The sequence below is a fragment of the Lepisosteus platostomus genome, chromosome 4, assembly GCF_059453375.1.
Source record: "Lepisosteus platostomus isolate fLepPlt1 chromosome 4, fLepPlt1.hap1, whole genome shotgun sequence".
Taxonomy (NCBI): domain Eukaryota; kingdom Metazoa; phylum Chordata; class Actinopteri; order Semionotiformes; family Lepisosteidae; genus Lepisosteus; species Lepisosteus platostomus.
This window is the reverse complement of record NC_142614.1, coordinates 72273000-72293146: the sequence shown is the minus strand read 5'-3', so window position 1 is coordinate 72293146 and position 20147 is coordinate 72273000. Positions and strand designations below refer to the sequence as shown.

Below are 20147 nucleotides of genomic sequence, written 5' to 3'. Positions count from 1 at the left end.
TTCAAGCGATCTGAAGGATGTGGAATCTTTGACCAAAAGCAAACACTGAAAGCACATAATTGTATAAAAATGAGCAAACAGTAGGTTACAGTGCTGCATCAATTTTCTAACCACTTCTTCCAATTGGAGTCATAGCCTACCCTGGCAAGCAACAGGTGCAAGGCAGAGTACACCGTAGTCTGGACATCTGTCCATCTCAGGGCACTACACAGAAAAGCATATACACCTAGGGACAATTTTACACCTAGACACCAGTATGTTTTTGGACTGGAGGAAGAAACCAGAGCACCTGGAGGAAACCCACACAAACACATGGAGAAGATAGGAACTCCATGCAGACAGGTCCCCGGGTCTGGAAATGAACCCAGGACACCCAGCACTGCAAGACAGTAATGCCAACCACTGTGCCACCAAGCTGCCTGCTGCAACAATTTCAATAATAACCTCAGTTTAAAATGATCTGACTTTCTCTTGAGTTGGAATTCACAAGCCACCGTATGAAATTGTCATCACTGAAGTCCTCTTTCAGCGTTTTGACATATCTGCAATACTGTGATTCCTGCTGTGAATAACAATACCTTTAGTAACTGGAATGCAGAGGCTAAGTACCTTTTGACAGTTCATCTTTTTTGCTGCTTGTTTTCTCTCATTTTCAAACAATATTTATTTGCTTTTTATTACATTCTATACTGGGAAAGGTGACAGCAATATTGGCCAGTGAAAGAATTATCATAACAGGAGGTTTATCTGAAAATAATTGCTTAGCAGGCTCACCGAGCCATAAACACTTTCTGTCATAAAGGGGACCCTAAGGTTTGTTTAATGGTGCAAGTCCCTGCGATGTCCTCCCAGCCTTGCCTAATGTTGCGTAGAATCTGTTTATTGATAAAGGACTGAAGTTCTGCATTGCCAGTGCTGCACAGAGCTGTAATAAGCTTGCATGTTCTTCACAGAAAGTACATTCAAATGGGAAATTCCATCTATAACGTTCGATTTCCCAGAGGAAAGACCACTTATTTCTGTGTCCTTTTCTTATCTATTTTGGATCCTCATTTGCCTAATTACTATTCGTAGGCTGGAGAGGGCTGCTCTGCAGCACATAGTTCTGCTGACTGCAGAAACGCTACCTGGCACACTGAGTTAGTGCGTCAGCATTCTAGGTAGGAATGAATGAAAAATCAATCAGTGTGACTGCAGTGCTAGCCCTCACAACTCTAACCTAGTTTGTGTATGGGTCTCTACATACCCCTTTCAGGTGCAAGTACTCCTTAAGATGGTAAGTTAATATTCATATACAGTATATATAGCTATAGATTTTAATTCAACCACAGAAAATGTTGATAGGATGAAATTACATACAGTAATCTCTGTTCTGCAAGTTTATCTTATCTTTACAAACTGAAAAGAGCATTGCATTCGCGTTGGGTTGTTTTATTTTGCTAGTGGGGACTGTTGTTTCAGATATTTGTTGTTAGTGCTTCATAAAAGGGTACCGGTTCCAAAGGAGCTTAAGAAAATGTATTTTTTAATACTGAAATTTAAGTTTGACATTTTATAGCTGTGCTAATCAAATATTCACACAGACAAATATCATATTGGTTTTCTTCTGCTGTAAGTGTTGCTTTGGCTCACTTTATATGATATATTACTTGTATGTTACGTATTACTCAGTATTGCATTGACTTTGAAGGGCACAGTCAGGACTGCATTCTATCGCAATCCTTTAGTGCACTGGGATTGTACTGCAGCTGAAAATGTGTGTGTATGTGTGTGAGCACACTGTAGAGGGGTGAAGTAATATATAAGTGTGCTTGCATTTCGTGTAGCAGATATACATATACTTAATGTGCAGAATGCAGTAACAGCCCCCTGGGATAATGCTGTAACTAAGACCTGTTTAAAAAAGGTACTGTGAAGAAGTTTAACAAAGTTAAAACCTGAACATGGCACAACAGTTTTAAGCCTATTCATCGCATACAGAAGTGCTACTTAATGTTTACATTTCTGTATTTTTTCTGTGGATTGCTTTTTCCTTTTGCAGTGAAAGGACCCTTGGTGCTATAAAAATGAACTCGCTGCTTCTGTTTGCATTGTTTTCCCTGTGCCTGGCTGATAGCTATGATCATACTTACACAGACCTGGAGCACCACAGAACCATCTACATATCAGGTAAGTGATTTTGTTTTATCGTGGAAGGGAGCTATGTTTTGTACTTGCATTTGTATAATTGTTTTTCTACATTCAGATAGTTGTGTATTCCATGTGGACTGCATATAGGACTGCAGTAAGGCATCTAGTTGATGCAGCAACCATAAAACATATTCTAATTTCTGAGGTTTTAATTTCAGGATGAATTGAATTGTTCCCATGACTCTATCACTGTGAGTATTTGCCAAAATCACCATTGTTACAAGAAAATTAATGTTAAATAATGTTAATGTTATTATAAATACATTATAATATAACAGTCCAATTTTACTTTTTTTTGTATATGAGTTGTCTGTGATGTCACCAATGATTAGATCTGATTTAGAAATTCAAGAGCCAGTGCAGCACATGCCACTGTGTCTTTGAATGGGAGACATTAACAGCTGCAAATGGATATGAATGCAACATAATTTAATCAAATATCTTGGTTTAAATCCAGACCTTTTCCCAAGTTTCCAAAGAGAGAAATCTGGGCAAAGGAATAGCCTAGAGAGTTGTTGTCTAAGGAAGAAGGTAGATAAGGGTAGAAATGAAGCTGACAAAGTCTTGAAAGCAAATATGAACACGAGCAACAATTTAGAATTGTCAGCTTTCAGAAGTTCTAGAAGCGAACTGGGCGTCACACCATGTGGCTGCAGGGTCTTGTTCTTGTAAAACCTCTCATAAAGATTAAAACTCTCGGATATGCCCCTTCTTTTATCTGAATATCCACCGCAAGATATAGAAGGGAAACATTGTACTGTATATGCATCAGAATTTAATATGTAACATATAATTTATGTTTTCTAGCTTTTTTGACTGTTTTGTATATTTGTAGTTTAGTTATCAGGTCCCAGGGAATTATGAAGTAATACAGTTAGCTGTTGCCTGGTACTCTGGTGCATTGGGAAATACATACTCTCTGATTCACAGACCCCCAGTATGGGGGTCCAGACTTATGGTCTAAATTTACTAAACCCGGCATCTGCAAACATTTTAGCAGTGGAAAAAAAAAACTTTTTTGGATTTTAAAAACTATTTTATCCATGTTGATATCAGCCACAATAATCCGGCTTTCAAAACCAAAACAATTTTATCACTCTCTCCGATTGCTCCCTGATTATACCACAGATTGACTAGACAGTATTGTGGACAAAGTGTAATAGTCGCGTGCTTTCATGTGGTTTTACGAAACAAACTTAACAGATTTGATTTACAGGACGGATAAATATAGGGCACAGCCAAGAAATTTGATCTACCGCACCAGTGGGGATTGTCACTAAACTGTTGAAGCCCTGTAGTGTAAGGAGTTTCACCATATGCTTACTGTGACCTTCAGTAATTGTTGTTAAAGGAAAGATTCAGTGGCTGATAGAAATGGTACAGCTGCAGCAGTCCTGCTGACACAGAATACAATATTTGCTGTGTAGGACCCTTTCAATTCAGGATCTCTGGTGGTTAAAGCTGTTCTGGCCAGTTTGGTACTTAGTAGCTATTGATCCAAGGATGTCAACCAGCCATTTCCACTTGGAGCTCAGTATTTGTTGCATTGAATTCTGTATTTTGAATTCTGGAAATTAGTCATCCAGAGAAATCAGAATTTTGAAGGAAGAATTACAGTGATAGAAAGGGGGAAATCATTAAACTGCTCCAATATTTCTCCAAATGATATTAATCTACATGTTCTGTTCTTTGAAAACCATACACCTGATTTCCAAGGCACATTTTTAGTGTAGAACAAAAAGTGCCAACGGAGTCATTTTAGCTTGCATGCTGGAATTCTGGGTTTGTGATGATGACATTTTAAATGTCATCATTCCCTTCTTCAAATTTATGAAAGTTCAGTGCATGTCACTTCATTATTACAGGGTCAATTCAAAGAACATAAGAGTGTTTTTCAGAAAAAAAATTAGCTTAGATCTTAAGCGATGTGTTTTGTGCATTTTGATTTTTCATTGGCATGAGAACTCTTAATATAGTACTGCAAAATCCAGTAAGTCACAAGGATAGAGTGGTACTGTACACAATTGGTCTCAGACTGGAACTGTTCTGACAGGGACCCTGACAGTTAACATACTGTAAGCTTGTCTGTTAGCTGGTGTTCCTGTCTGTGGTGAAGTGGTTGCACGAGGCGAGAGAAGGTACAGTGTGTTTCCACAAAGGAGCTGAAAAAGAGAGAGAGAAGGTAGACACACCCTGTTGGGGGAGTAATGGTCCCTGTGTGGGGGACATTAAAAGAAAAAGGAAACCCTCTGCTGGAGAAAGGATGACCTCCTCTATCCTTTTGTTTCACGTGGCTCCCAAACGTGGTAAGGAGAAGGATCTTTCACCGAGGGAGGGATCAAAGTAAACTAATTGCGAGATGTATCTTGAGGTAAACTGCTTCATTGTAAATGGAAACCGCAGGTGCAGCTGCCATTATGGTTGAAGTGTTGCCTGTGCAGATTTGCTGGGACTACATTCTGGAAAAGGGAACGACTGGTGGAAAAATCCAAATGTGTTCCTCCTTAGTGCCATACGATTATTTCATTGGGATGTTCATTGTATCGCCAAGTCAAAAAAAAAATAATAACACTTAATGAAACTACAATGTAGAAATTGCCAAATGAACACAGACTTTACAAACTTTAATGAGGTTGTCAGGATGTGCATATCAGGAGGAGTTATGAACTTTTTAAAATATTGTAATTGTAAAGGATGGATTGTAAAGGAGTTTTGTTGCGTATTGTTGTCATTGTTAGAGACCTCTCAAAGTAATTTAATTTACACATTCTTTCAAGTGCTATTTATAAATTGTATTATAAATATAACAATTATATATAAATATAACAATTGTTTATTTTTTGCGTGCACTTGAAAGAATGTGTAAATTAAATTACTTTGAGAGGTCTGTGTTCATTTGGCAATTTCTACATTGTAGTTTCATTAAGTGTTATTATTATTTTTTTTGACTTGGCGATACAATGAACATCCCAATGAAATAATCGTATGGCACTAAGGAGGAACACATTTGGATTTTTCCACCAGTCGTTCCCAGCAAATCTACACAGGCAACACTTCAACCATAATGGCAGCTGCACCTGCGGTTTCCATTTACAATGAAGCAGTTTACCTCAAGATACATCTCGCAATTAGTTTACTTTGATCCCTCCCTCCGTGAAAGATCCTTCTCCTTACCACGTTTTGGAGCCACGTGAAACAAAAGGATAGAGGAGGTCATCCTTTCTCCAGCAGAGGGTTTCCTTTTTCTTTTAATGTCCCCCACACAGGGACCATTTCTCCCCCAACAGTGTGTGTCTACCGTCTCTCTCTCTTTTTCAGCTCCTTTGTGGAAACACACTGTACCTTCTCTTGCCTCGTGCAACCACTTCACCACAGACAGGAACACCAGCTAACAGACAAGCTTACAGTATGTTAACTGTCAGGGTCCCTGTTAGACCAGTTCCAGTCTGAGACCAATTGTGTACCACTCTATCCTTGTGACTTATTTTGCAGTACAATATTAAGAGTTCTCGTGCCAATGAAAAATCAAAATGCACAAAACACATTGCTTAAGATTTAAGTTAATTGTTTTCTGAAAAACGCTCTTATGTTCTTTGAATTGACCCTGTAATTATGAAGTGACATGCACTGAACCTTCATAAATTTGAAGAAGAGAATGATGTCATTTAAAATGTCATCATCACAAACACAGAATTCAAGCATGCAAGCTAAAATAACTCTATTGGTACATTTTTTTCTATTGCAAAACTTCATTTCTATGACATTTCCAGTTGATCTGAAGACCAGCATGCAATCAGCTAGTTTCACATGAATATAGGGAAAGCTGTAGGCGAGAGCGTTCCTGGCTGTCTTGCCCTTGGCTGAATAATGAAGGTGCAATGCAGAGCAGTGCAGACTCAGCTTCTAAAGCCGTAGTTCAGTGTAGCTGGATATCTAGCACTTGAGCCCTTCAAGATTTGTGTCTTTTTCTTAGCCTGAAAGGATATGATTCAGAATGCTACTATGCTACTTATGCTTCTATTTTGTATCTTTGTCTTTACTTTGCTATTTACATGTTTGAACACATTCCCAGGTACTTTTAAGCTTCTGTGTAAGTTACATTCATTTCATGATGAATAATGGCACGTCGTAGAAATGAAGTTTTGCAATGGAAAAAAATTATAACTAGCTTGCCCACAATGAAGATATTAAAGCAGTCTCCTATGTCAGCATGTGCTTTACTAAAACTCTCTTGCTATATCATGTGAAACAATGATACAAAACAATTATGCAGAATATGAAGTTAAAAATTAATTTGAATTACTATACTGTATGTATCATCGAGGTATTTTTTTCAAGGCTCTGTGTCATTATTCTCAAGCATCTTTTGTCTTATGAAATCTGAGAAACCTGTGGGATGCTGAGACTTTGGGTAGGGAGAAAATGTCAATGATAGTTCTTCATTAGTACCGGATAGAGAGAGGGGCTTTTCTTTCTAGAATGAAAAGCCTTTTTTCTCTGTTGTGAGAGCTTTTGACATGTGGCTTCTACCAGAGGATTCCCTTCATACCTTCACTCTCCCAGGACAGATAAATAGAGGACGCCACTGTATGAGCAGTTGTTGGAGTAGTGGTCTCGATGGGCTGCGCTGTTACCTCTGCACATCTGTGACTCTTTTAGATTCACAAGCAACTGCCATCCCCTTTGGGCTTAAAACATCTCGAGAACCCTCTTAAATCAAGCTGTCACATCACAGTAGATCTCTTCAGGTCTCAGAAGCCAGGCAAGCCTGCGCCTGGTCAATAGTGAGAAGGGAGAGCTCTAATGAACACCAAGTTGGTGCTGTAAGTGAGCAATTAGATTTCTCGTCCACAGTTTCCAAACCAATGTACTGTATTTGTATGGTGACTGGGGACACTGTGCTACAGGAGTTGCTGTCCTTTGATTGAGATGTTAAACCGAGGTCCTGACTAATGTCCATGGTCATTAAAGGTCCCATGGCACTTTTTGTAGGATGAGGGGTATTATCCTCATGTCCTGGTTCATTTCCACTCTTGATTGAACAATTTAACCTGCCCTAAATTCACCCCTTAATTTAACCGGTGAAGTGATTTCTGAGTCCTGCTGCTGGGTAGTGCATGTATCCCATGCAAGTCATTTAAAAATGTTATTTATTGTTAGGTTTGTGGTTTCCTCTAGTGTTTATGAGTAACACCATTTAGTTACATGCAACATACTATTATTTTCTTGCCATGAGTGAAATCTTTAATCATTTCTTAAATATTTAGACATTTACCCTTTTTAGAATTAAGAACAATTAAATAGAACAGCCTACAGTAGAACAGCGGTTTAGGGGTTTACAAATCCAGATACAGCACTAATTGGAAAACTATGAGAAAAACCTCCAATGGCCAGTGCTAATTAAAATTCTCATTTCCATAATTCACAGCGACTGCTTGCTCTTAAATAATGCTATAACACTGAAAGGCATTCCTTGTGGGAAATGTTAATTTACAAATACAGAAACTCCCTTTTCCATGCACAGCTGCACAATAAAATACAGAACACCATTCAACAAAGGGATCAGTTCAGCCTCAGTGCCTTTCAATTTACCCATCCATAATTTTATTTGTAAAGCACTCCAAACCAATAACAGCTATACAGCCCCACAATAAAGTTTACAACCTTCCTATAAAAAGTGGATGATGTATATTCCATTGTAGTCAACAATACCAATCAGAAACTGACTTCAGTCAAAAGGTCAGGGCCCTGTCCAACAGGCTAGGAATCTAGCCAAACAGAATTCCTATCCATAAACAATCAGGTATGTGGATGGGCTATTTTTTACCTTACCTATATCATCACCATTATCACTGGCTGCTATTACAGTAGAAAGTGACACAGTGGTGCTAACAGGGGCTCTGTTATATGGAGGCTTTTGCTCAGTGACCACTCAGTAATATAGTACTGAGCTGTATAATATCAATTATAGCATGGTAGTAGTGCACAGCACTTTTTTTTTTAGACTGACAAAAACTCCATTGCACCCAATGAGGGCCTTAAGTGCTAGATATATAGTATGCTTCATGATGAAAGAAATGAACACAACACATTTCCTAATTTCTAATAGTCTTGATGCATAATGTCAGCAGCTGCTAGTTTCTTTTGGAGAAGGAACCTTCTTTTCTGTTGGTGCAATTTTGCTTTCTTGTTTTGGTCATTGCTTTAGAATAATTTTGTTCTTTGATTATGAGATCGCATGGTATTTACTTTTCTGTTTCCCTTTGACAAACTTTTCTTTCTTCCAGAGAAGAAGAATTTTAGTACATGGCATTTAGAACAGCAATTGCATTTGCAAAATAAAGAATATTGTAATCCACTGGGGTGCAAGACAGATTAGTTTCCTTTCTCTCAAAGCATAGAAAAGCATTCCATTTGAATAGGGTCCATCTTTTGTGGTAAAATGTGATATGTTTATACAAAATATTCTTTCAAATTCTACTGTAAAATAGAAAGATCCCTGTGCACTGGGGAATAAACCACCTGTGATATTTTTATTGCGTTCATCTTACAATATAAATCTTTTCAACATTTTCAATCATTCTGGGAAGCTGAATAGCTCAAGTCATTTAGACAATTTTGTCAGGTTAAGAACGTGAAAGGTAAGATTTTAAAGCAATTCACTGTTAGTGAATTAAGAGACCCAAGACAAACTTGATTACATACAGTGCCTTGCGAAAGTATTCGGCCCCCTTGAACTTTTCAACCTTTTGCCACATTTCAGGCTTCAAACATAAAGATATAAATTTTTTATTTTATGTGAAGAATCACCAACAAGTGGGACACAATTGTGAAGTGGAACGAAATCTATTGGATTTTTGAAACTTTTTTAACTAATAAAAAAATGAAAAGTGGGGCGTGCAAAATTATTCGCCCCCCTTGCGTTAATACTTTGTAGAGCCACCTTTTGCTGCGATTACAGCTGCAAGTCGCTTGGGGTATGTCTCTATCAGTTTTGCACATCGAGAGACTGAAATTCTTGCCCATTCTTCCTTGCAAAACAGCTCGAGCTCAGTGAGGTTGGATGGAGAGCGTTTGTGAACAGCAGTTTTCAGCTCTTTCCACAGATTCTCGATTGGATTCAGGTCTGGACTTTGACTTGGCCATTCAAACACCTGGATACGTTTATTTGTGAACCATTCCTTAGTAGATTTTGCTGTATGTTTGGGATCATCGTCTTGTTGGAAGATAAATCTCCGTCCCAGTTTCAGGTCTTTTGCAGACTCCAACAGGTTTTCATCCAGAATGGTCCTGTATTTGGCTGCATCCATCTTCCCCTCAATTTTAACCATCTTCCCTGTCCCTGCTGAAGAAAAGCAGGCCCAAACCATGATGCTGCCACCACCATGTTTGACAGTGGGGATGGTGTGTTGAGGGTGATGAGCTGTGTTGCTTTTACGCCAAACATATCGTTTTGCATTGTGGCCAAAAAGTTCGATTTTGGTTTCATCTGACCAGAGCACCTTCTTCCACAATTTTTTTGGTGTCTCCCAGGTGGCTTGTGGCAAACTTTAGACGAGACTTTTTATGGATATCTTTGAGAAATGGCTTTCTTCTTGCCACTCTTCCATAAAGGCCAGATTTGTGCAGTGTAAGACTGATTGTTGTCCTATGGACAGACTCTCCCACCTCAGCTGTAGTTCTCTGCAGTTCATCCAGAGTGATCATGGGCCTCTTGGCTGCATCTCTGATCAGTCTTCTCCTTGTCTGAGCTGAAAGTTTAGAGGGACGGCCAGGTCTTGGTAGATTTGCAGTGGTCTGATACTCCTTCCATTTCAAGATGATCGCTTGCACAGTGCTCCTTGGGATGTTTGAAGCTTGGGAAATCTTTTTGTATCCAAATCCGGCTTTAAACTTCTCCACAACAGTATTACGGACCTGCCTGGTGTGTTGCTTGGTCTTCATGATGCTCTCTGCGCTTTCAACAGAACCTTGAGACTATCACAGAGCAGGTGCATTTATACAGAGACTTGATTACACACAGGTGGATTCTATTTATCACCATCAGTCATTTAGGACAACATTGGATCATTCAGAGATCCTCGCTGAACTTCTGGAGTGAGTTTGCTGCACTGAAAGTAAAGGGGCCGAATAATTTTGCACGCCCCACTTTTCATTTTTTTATTAGTTAAAAAAGTTTCAAAAATCCAATAGATTTCGTTCCACTTCACAATTGTGTCCCACTTGTTGGTGATTCTTCACATAAAATAAAAAATTTATATCTTTATGTTTGAAGCCTGAAATGTGGCAAAAGGTTGAAAAGTTCAAGGGGGCCGAATACTTTCGCAAGGCACTGTATAGCTGAGAGAACAAGGATTATTACTAAGTGTTTTAGAAATCCAGAACCTTTTGAATGAGAAACAAAATGATATTGATTTAATCACATCAGTAATTAAATCACCACTATAAAAATCATTTTTTTAATTAAGACAGCTGTGACATGTATAAATTAAAATTAACATGTCTCTTACCTAAATTTAATCAAGGCCACAGGGGCACTTTGAAGATGGAAGGACGCTACAGGGATATTTTAAGAGTCATTACTGTTTCTTCAAATTTCATGTGTATCTGAGAAAGCTCTTGGAAGAATTATTTTATGTATGGGGGTATTTTCATAACCATTTTTCTACGGGCAATAAAGTGGTGTGAATTAGACCTCAACCTTTTACTTTTCAGAATTCATATTTCCCGTTTTAGTTTCAATTCCAAACCCTGCCGTTCAGCACTTTCCAAACACCTGATCACCTTGGCAGGAATGACAAAGCAGGTGCCTAAATCACAGGAGGCTTTAACAAGTTCTCAGAGATAAATGGTGTGCTAGGACATTGACAGACAAAATAGCCTGTCCTTATTATTAGCATTCCTGTAGTTCCTTTCAAAAACAGCCTTTGCAGTGTTCATTGTTTTTCATCAGTTGTGTAAATTGGAATGAGATTGGATGACTGAAGTGATCAGTGTGTGAAAAAATGTCTGTCTTCACCAGTTTGTTCCTGTGTTCATCTGTTCTCTGTCCATGTGATGTGCTTCAGCCTATTTGTAATCACAGTCTCACTTCTGATGTGACACATGGGGTGATGGTGTTTCTTGTGTCCTGTCTGTGCCTAAGGACAGTGTCCACTTTTTATCAGTTTTACATTTGATGCGTAAAATAAAATTTAAAAAAAGTCAATCGACACCCCACAATGAAAAGTAGAAACAAGAAGCACAACATTTGAGTTGTTCAGCCCTTTTCACATTGTACGAGGCCCCCACTCGAGCCTGGTTAACTTCTCTCATTTTTATTCCAGAAAATGGCCCCCGCCTTTCAGTGGTGATGGAACAGTCCAAAGTCATCTCCCGTCGCGGCGGCAACGCCACACTACCGTGCAAGTTTGTCCGCGATGCTGGTTCCGCCACCGGCCCCAGCCAAAAGATGAGGATCAAATGGACTAAGCTCACCTCAGATTACCTCAAAGAGATTGACGTCTTTGTTTCCATGGGCTATCACAGGAAGAGCTATGGCAGCTACCATGGAAGGGTGTTTCTTCAGCAGGCCACTGACAATGATGCCTCCCTGGTTATCACCGACATCACGTTGGACGACTACGGAAAGTATAAGTGCGAAGTCATCGAAGGCTTGGAAGATGACATCGGCGTTGTTGCGCTGGATTTACAAGGTAACAGATTTACTATGTTTCCCGATGTTTTTTGTGGTATGGGGCCATTCAGCAAAGATGATAATTAGATGTGCCTGACTTTCTAATTGGACCTGTCATGGAAAAAACATTAAAGCGCATTTGTGACCGGTGATTATCCAGGATAGGACAGTAGTCACCTTTGCCTTTTCCGTAACATTTTTAGAACAACACTTTTTGCACTTTGCATTGCATTGTTTGATTCACTGGACTTCAGGAGCACTGTAGTGATCAGGAAAAAAACTTCCTGATCATATATGTATAAAAAATTAAATTTGAAAACACAAGTTTGTACAAATGCAATCCCAGTCACTTGTATGGGATCTGTGGTTTTAAACCAATGCGCTCAGTGTAAGAATTTCTTCTTAAATTATATTTGTGTATTGTTTTACCTAAGGTTAATATATTGTTAATGAGTTTGTCCTGGTTTGTTAAATAACCCTTCATCCTACCACTTAGTATTCAAAATATTTGAGTGACTAAATTAAATTGGGAATACAGAGTGCCAGTAGTAATGTCTGAAATTTACAAAGTTTCTGAAAAAAGACCTGATGGTGAAATTTAGTGCAATTTACTGGTGAACCATAGCATGGTGCAGTCTGGGTTTCATAGTTTCTTCTCATCCTTTCTTGGAAAATCACATAGTTTTCTTTTAGGACATGAAGTTAGCATTCAAGGAGAATTAACTCTTTTATGAACTCTTTCAAATGTCCATATTATCAAAGTTTTAAGGACTACATTTTCTAGTCTAGGAATATGAACATTAGGAAGCTGACAATAGGTGAAAATTCATATAAGTGCAAGTTGTACTTACTGTACAAAAATAATTTCTGTACGGTTGTGCTTGTAGGACTTTGATTCATGAGCAGTGTATGTAGAAATTAATCTTTTAATGGTAATCTGTTTTTTTATGTCGTTTAATATACATTAGAAATATCTTAGAAGTGTTTTCATGTTTTATAATATAGATGTGAAATATAACACTAGCATTTCAACAAGTTGAAATAATTTTAAAATACAAAGAAAACTATCAAAACCAATTTGAGATTTCTAAAAATAAACAAGATTCTGCAGAAATCTGGATAACTGGATATCTATTTAAATTATCAGGAAATTATTTTCATATGTTTTAAAATAACCCAAAGTAAGGCATCTAAATACATTACCATTAAAACATTACCATAGCAGGAAAATATATTAAGGTATCTTTAAATTGATTTAATGACCTCTACAAGCCTTAAAGTTGTTGCAATTTATTTCAAAGATTTTTAAAACAGTGTTTGAGCTTTAAATGTGGGAGGAGGGAGCAGTGTGCTGACATAGCAGTTAGTGCTTCTATCTCACAACGTTTGGATACATTGTTTGATTCTGGACATGTGTCCAGAAACCACATGGTTTTATGGTTTTTCTGTTCCAGCTTCCTCTGGTTGAATTAAAGGGGAACTGCAGTCCCAGTTCCTCAGACCCGTTATTAAACCTCTGTATCTAAATAAATTGATGGTTTTTTTTTTAATTTTACACATTTCGGAACAGGCACAAAATCATGAACTTTATGAAAGTACTGTATGTGTCACAGATGCCGGACACATACAGTACTTCCAGCTGTGGAATGTTGGTTTCAGAGGTTTGCTCCAGGCTCAGTGGTCAGGTGATGTTGGGGATGTGGCCTATGCCATCAGGACACCGAGGTGGGGTGACCTGGTGCTAGGCGGGCCTTGCGACATCCGCACCCTAATACTGAGCAAGGAATACTGGAGACACAGGGACTAAGTAGGACACAAAAACCAATAATCACACTAGGAACTAGGAATAGGAAAGAAGTGGAGCGCTCTCTAGGGGTTTCATGTATACCAAGTACTACATCTCATTTAACTGTCAGGAAACCTCCGGGGGTCCACTGCTGAGAACTACCCCCTCCTCCAGGGTTATACAATAAACTTTATTAACATGTGGTAGAGGGAGCCGGTAGAGTCTCTCGTGGACTGTGACAATATGTTTGCCATGTTGTCACAAATCTCTCATTTCGCCACAGGCAAAAGCAAGAGTTTGCAAGAATTGTGACATAAAACCAGCCATTCCTGCTCACTAATCACTTTAATGACTAATGTAATGTGATGTAGAGGCAAAAAAATACAGGTGTTAACAAGTAAGTTAACAAGTAGGAATGATTTGTGGCAAAACTGTCACAAAGTTGATATACTGAATTCAATTCGATAGCACTTGGCAATTGCAAATCAGAAGTCAAGTTAAAGTATTTAAAAAACATGTCACTGTGTATGTGTAGGTTTAATAACATTTACAGTCTATAAATTAATACAGCAGCAAAAATGTTCTTGTTCTGAAGCATGTGCTTTATTGCAAGAGAAGTGGATTGGTTTTCAAATTGTCATTTTGGGATAGAACGTTATGTATTTGGTATTCACCAGTCTGATTATTTACAATATAATAGGGCCGCATGTCCCCGGCAGTTTTGTTGCCTTGTTCTGAATCACAGACAATGACAACAATATGGTGCTGCGCATACCTGGAAATGTAATCTATTTTGTGATGTAAATTGGAGGTTTTACATGTTACCATTTACATTTTACTTTCATTGTGGTTTGAAATGCACTCATCTATGCCAATTCTTTCTAACCCTGAAACATGAAAATAGCATTGCAGTTCCCATTTAAATGCTGTCTCATTTGTTCCTGTGTGTTTGTGTGTGTACATTATGCTTTATAGTCTTGTAGGATAGGTTCCAGAAATATGAAGTGATTTTCAAATACCTTTTATATAAGGAGAGTTACAGTATAAACCTCTTCTATTCTAGACGCAGGCTTACGTTAAGTAAAATGATTTGTTGCCTTTGAAACGGCTCCCATTGCAAATAAGATGTTGCTTTCTAATGTAGTCTGGCACATGGATGGCCAAAGCAGATCTCTATGGGCTGAAGCCAGATTCAAGAATAGACTATGAAAATTAGGGCCTTTCCAGACCTTCAAGATAGAGGTCATTGGCAATTAAAGCATCACTCAAATAATGTAGCAACCAAATGTACTGTGCCTTCATAGTATCCTGTATATTGTGTGCATTTGCATTAATATTGTTTTACATGAGTTTAAATTTTAAGACACACTTGCTGATTCTTATAGCCTTCACCCCCATTTGAATTACCAGTGTGGTTTCAAAGAAGGCTGACCTTACAGTGGTTATATAAAAGAAGTCTTCTAGATATTTATTTTCCTAGTGCTCTTATCCAAATCAACTTTTATTTGTATTCATTTATACAACTGAAGTAGCCTGAAGAAAAAACGGAAGTACAGTATAACAGGGTATAACGGGAATGTACAACCAAAGGTACAGTATAACAAGGATGTACAACCAAGGATTTGAACCCCCAACTTTTTAAATGTAACCTCAGGGCTCAACCACTCCTATACCCATATCAACGTCTTACATTTGCCTTTCAGTATTTATTCCCCAGGATGGCCTTTACCTGTATCCCGAGGTGTTCAGTAAGAGTCTGAAAATCTGTTACAGGCTTCAGCTGTATTTTTGCTTACGCGCTTAACCGCTAATTTACCGTTGCAATTTGCAGGTATTGTTTTTCCATATTTTCCCCGCTTTGGACGCTACAACCTGAATTTTCTTGACGCGGAAAAGGCTTGCCAGGACCAGGACGCGCGAGTGGCCTCTTTCGACCAGCTCTATGATGCATGGAGAGGGGGGCTGGACTGGTGCAACGCAGGCTGGCTCAGTGACGGCTCGGTGCAGTACCCCATTACCAATCCCCGAGAGCCCTGTGGGGGCAAGGACACTGTCCCGGGGGTCAGAAACTACGGCTTCCGTGACAGAGAGAAAAGCCAATACGATGTCTTCTGCTTCACTTCGAACTACAAAGGTAGGAACCCCATCTGTGGGATATGGCCTCCTTTGGAAGTCAGGGTGATGTACTGTACAGCTGAGTATTCAGTTAAAGCTTTTTACTTGGCCATTTTCTAAATTTAAGCATTTATAGATAACAGATGTAATGTATTTAAGTTAAATCAATTCGGGCAGGTGAAATTTAGTTTGGGCTTTCTTATCTTCATGCTATGCTTTGTTGAATATGGTGAAAACCTATTAACAGCTGAAAGGCTGCACTAAGTTGCTACATACACATAAAAGTGCACCCATGGATTCTGAGGATGGTGAAGCTAATTTATCATATAAGATAGTAATTGCTTGTCAGCGTAAAGATTAATGACACTACAAATGCTGATCAACAGTGACTCATCTTTAATGAGCTGCAAAAATACTGAGGGCAATTTTCAGAAACCACTGCAATTGTGCATTGCTGTCGTAACAATAAAGGGCACGTAGCACATAGGTTGACTGAGCCACTAATGTCAGGATGAGAAAACACGTACTGTATGTGTTTTATACTATTTGATTTTTTTGTATTGGAATGCAACAGCAAACAAAATATGTTCTCCAGTGTTATGTGAGCAAATATAATCAGTGTGATAAGTCACATTGATTTTCTGTGATCTCTAGGCCATCTCCACATATAAAGTATGCATCCACTCCATGTAGTGGACAGGGTGTCTCCTGTCACCATACTAAGGAGACAATTTGGAAATCCAGCTCTGGAATAAAAAGCTCCCCCCCTGCAGGTCCACTTGTTACACCTCCAGATCCACCAAACCTCTCACCTTCTTCATTCTAGTTTTATTTTTCTCTCTTTTTCGCTCAAAACCCATCTCTCTCCCCCTCTCTCTCTTTCACAGGACGTTTTTACTACTTAATACACCCCTCCAAGCTAACTTATGACGAGGCAGTCCAGGCTTGCCAGAAGGACGGCGCCCAGATCGCGAAGGTCGGCCAGATGTACGCGGCCTGGAAGCTCATGGGATACGACCGCTGCGACGCCGGCTGGCTCGCCGATGGCAGCGTCCGCTACCCCATCTCCAGGCCCCGGCGACGCTGCAGTCCCACCGAGGCAGCCGTGCGTTTCGTGGGCTTCCCAGACAAGAAGCACAAGCTATATGGTGTCTACTGCTTCAAAGCTTTCAACTGAGAGTCCAGCTCCAAACCCGTTCATTTCCAAACACATGTGGGACTTCTTCTCAAATAGTATGAACTCATAATGTTACCAAAACTGTGATAACCTTTTTTTTAATTGCTGTAAGAGGAAGAAAAAAATCATTTTCATAAATAACAGAAACATTTTTTGTAAACTGAAACCGCATTATTTCACTTTTAACCATTTTTTCAGATATTTAAAATTAATATAATTTTATCTGGAGTTCTATATAAAAGTAGCACTATAGCAGAACTAAGAGAAAAATGACAAAAAAAAGAATGATCGCGTTAACATTATCCAAACATAACTCGATGGAGCATGCAGTAGCTTGAAATACCTTTTGAAATGAGAAACGGAAAAGCTTCTCAAAGTAGTGTCAGAAAGCTTCAGGCACTTAAAAGGCATTTTGAATAAGATTAACTTCAAAGTGATTGAATAATCAAATTGTGGAACATGATAGTAAATTATGTACCATTAGAATACTTTTTGCATTTGTTTGCAGACACATTTTTTATCACCTACAGCTACAGTAAGTCAATCATTTCAGCCATCTCCAAGTGCCAGTCTTTATTCTGGATAATTCACGTTTTATAACATCCAAGGGCTTAATGCACAAAAAGAAAAAAACACTGCTCCTCACAAACAAGAAAGGAAATTCTTTCATCAGTTTCCTGTGCAAGGTGCTAAACAATGTACTACAAGCACACCCTAGCATTGTCTTTTGTCATCCAGAGTTGCAAAAATTATTTTAGGGACCAAACTTTCAACCTTATATTCTACTGCTGGTATTAAAAAATGTGGTACTCAAAATATGATCTTATTATTTTGGATTTGAATGCTTTAAGTGAAACTTAATAGCAGAGAGTGTATAGCAGAGTGTGGCTTGTAGTTTGAAAAGGGCACATCTCCAAAAAATCCAAATGATGCGGTCTGTTTTTTGTTTTGCTTAAAGACACAGGCCTTTTCCAGATATAATCAGCATTGTGCTCAGCACAGACAGTTTGATGGTAAGCAGAATGCTAGCACTGTTCTCTAATTCCTAAAAGTAATTATTTAAGTTAAAAGAGAGGAAAAGTTAAAGGTGGCTTACTGCCAACATGGAGCATAATGCCCCTGTGACTTTGCCATCTGTGTATGGAATTCTATTGCTTCACAAAGGGAAGGAAAAATTGTCCCAAGTCAACTTCTTATCTTCATTATAAACACTAGCAGTTGTTAGAAGCACTGGAGCAATCTATCAATAGTAGATGTATACAGCTTCTCTGGAGAACAGCAAGCCAATGCTTATCACTGATTTCAAAGCAAGTACTGACTGCACAACACAGCACAAATGCAGCAGAAACATTTGCACCATGTAAACATTATTACTTTGCAAATAATGGTGACACGCTTGCTTAAACGTTTAAGGCGGACACATACTGTAGAAGATTGTCTGAAACCAGCCTGAAAGGTATCTGTTCTCCTTTGAGTGGCTTTTCTGTGATCTCTTTAAAACGTGTTTAAAATAAAAAAGCATAATATGTCAGCTCAGGGCAGTTACCATGATGAACTGCTGGACAGAGAACGTGTAAAAACAAGAAGCTTGGTTTTTGAGTTAGCCTGGAAAATGTTATAATCTTATCAGATATGTAGCTGTAATATTTTAAGATTTTTTGCATCAGAACACTGTGAAGGTCACAGATAAGGAGATTAAGGGCACGATAAACTGAAGACGCACCCTGAAGATTTTGTAATACTAGGAACTAAACTAGTCATTAGAAAATTGTTAGTTAATGGAAGAACCATGCAGCCAAATGACATTGCTGGCAATATCATGTATTCTTATTCCTGGGAGTCTTCATATTGCTTGCCAGCTTGTTTTTTTTTTTGCTAGTTTTCATCTGGAACCTAAATAAGTAGAATTTAACCAAATGGTAGATTGGTCCCATAAACGGCAATATGTCACAGTAAGTTTGAAAGTCATGATACATTCCTGAAAGAAATATCAACTATTAGTTTCCCTGTTTAGTTTGTGTACAGAATGCTTTACTCCATCAGAGTATTTTTTGCATCTCTGTGTAAAATACTTTTTGACCCAAATTCAAAAGAGGAAATAAAAACTTGAAAAAGAGGAACTGGTGAAATATTTTGCATTTATTTCATGTGCATTCAAGAGAAAATAGAAAGAAATGAAGTGGGCTCAAGTTTCCATTTTACATTTACATTTTGTTCGTTTTTATTTTTTTGGGTGTGTCAATTATTGTCTTAAGCTACTGTATATTTGCATGTCCAGGTAAATTACTTTGAAAATATTTGTACTATTTTAATTTCTACTGTATTTGCCATCTTTACCAATAATGTGATAATAACTTTAGAATTATGTTCGGTTTTATGGTTATGTTTTTTTCTGAAAAGAAACTTTAAAAACATGGTGGCACCTTCTCACAGTAGTTAGCATTACTACCTTGTAGTGCTGGGGCTCCACGTTCAGGACTGCTATACAGTTTACCTGCAGTTTGTACTGTATGTTCTCCCCTTGTTCATGTGGGTTTCCTCCAGGTGCTCCGTTTTCTCCCACAGTTCAAAGACATACTGGTAGGTTAATTGGCTTCTGGGAAAACTGGCCATGGTGTGAGTGAGCATCTTTGTCACCGAGGGTACCCTGTGATATAAGGCATAAATTATAAAGTACTTAATCATTTTGAGCCAATCAGATTGCTGTGTTCTGTTAGTTTGGTTTGCCAAATATTAAAATTACGAAATTGGGTAATGCCACATGCCTTGTTGAATAATATAAAACATAAGTCTTTGACATAATAAAATCAGGTTGAAATATAAACTTTCAAGTTCAAGTATAAAGATATTGTTAGATTAAATCTTTACTTTATTACTTTATTATATATAATATTTATATACTTTATTACTTTATTAAATAAGATTTTTCAAAACTTTTCTAAGAGGAACATAATCGGAAATTGTACTTTTAATTTCAAAGAAATGAAATTAAACATTGGGCACTCAAACTAATGAGGATTTGAGGGCACTTTTATCGAAATATATGAAGGGATGAAACACCACTAACTAGGTTTGTTTGTACATGTGTTAGTCTTCTCAAAAGAAGATGAAGAATAATAGGCTTGAGTGATATTTTCCACTGTTATTTTATCACAAATCATGCTAGTCAATCAGTACAATCAGTAAATGTCTTTTCCATTAGA

General features: G+C 38.1%; 1 protein-coding gene across 2 annotated transcripts in view; it reads left to right on the top strand.

Moving 5' to 3' along the window:
• Positions 1 to 19064, top strand: part of hapln1b (hyaluronan and proteoglycan link protein 1b) — a 39042-nt gene extending 19978 nt beyond the window's left edge. The window contains exons 1-5 of one of the 2 annotated variants that reach the window (XM_088630641.1): positions 1103 to 1276; positions 2042 to 2169; positions 11517 to 11885; positions 15484 to 15786; positions 16655 to 19064. In XM_088630641.1, the coding sequence (XP_088486767.1) occupies positions 2067 to 2169; positions 11517 to 11885; positions 15484 to 15786; positions 16655 to 16944 (1065 nt within the window). In that variant the 5' untranslated portion in view covers positions 1103 to 1276; positions 2042 to 2066 and the 3' untranslated portion in view covers positions 16945 to 19064. Of the gene's footprint in view, positions 1 to 1102; positions 1277 to 2041; positions 2170 to 11516; positions 11886 to 15483; positions 15787 to 16654 lie in introns of those variants that run through there. The other variant, XM_088630639.1, reaches the window with a different exon arrangement.
• The last annotated feature ends 1083 nt before the right edge of the window (positions 19065 to 20147 follow it).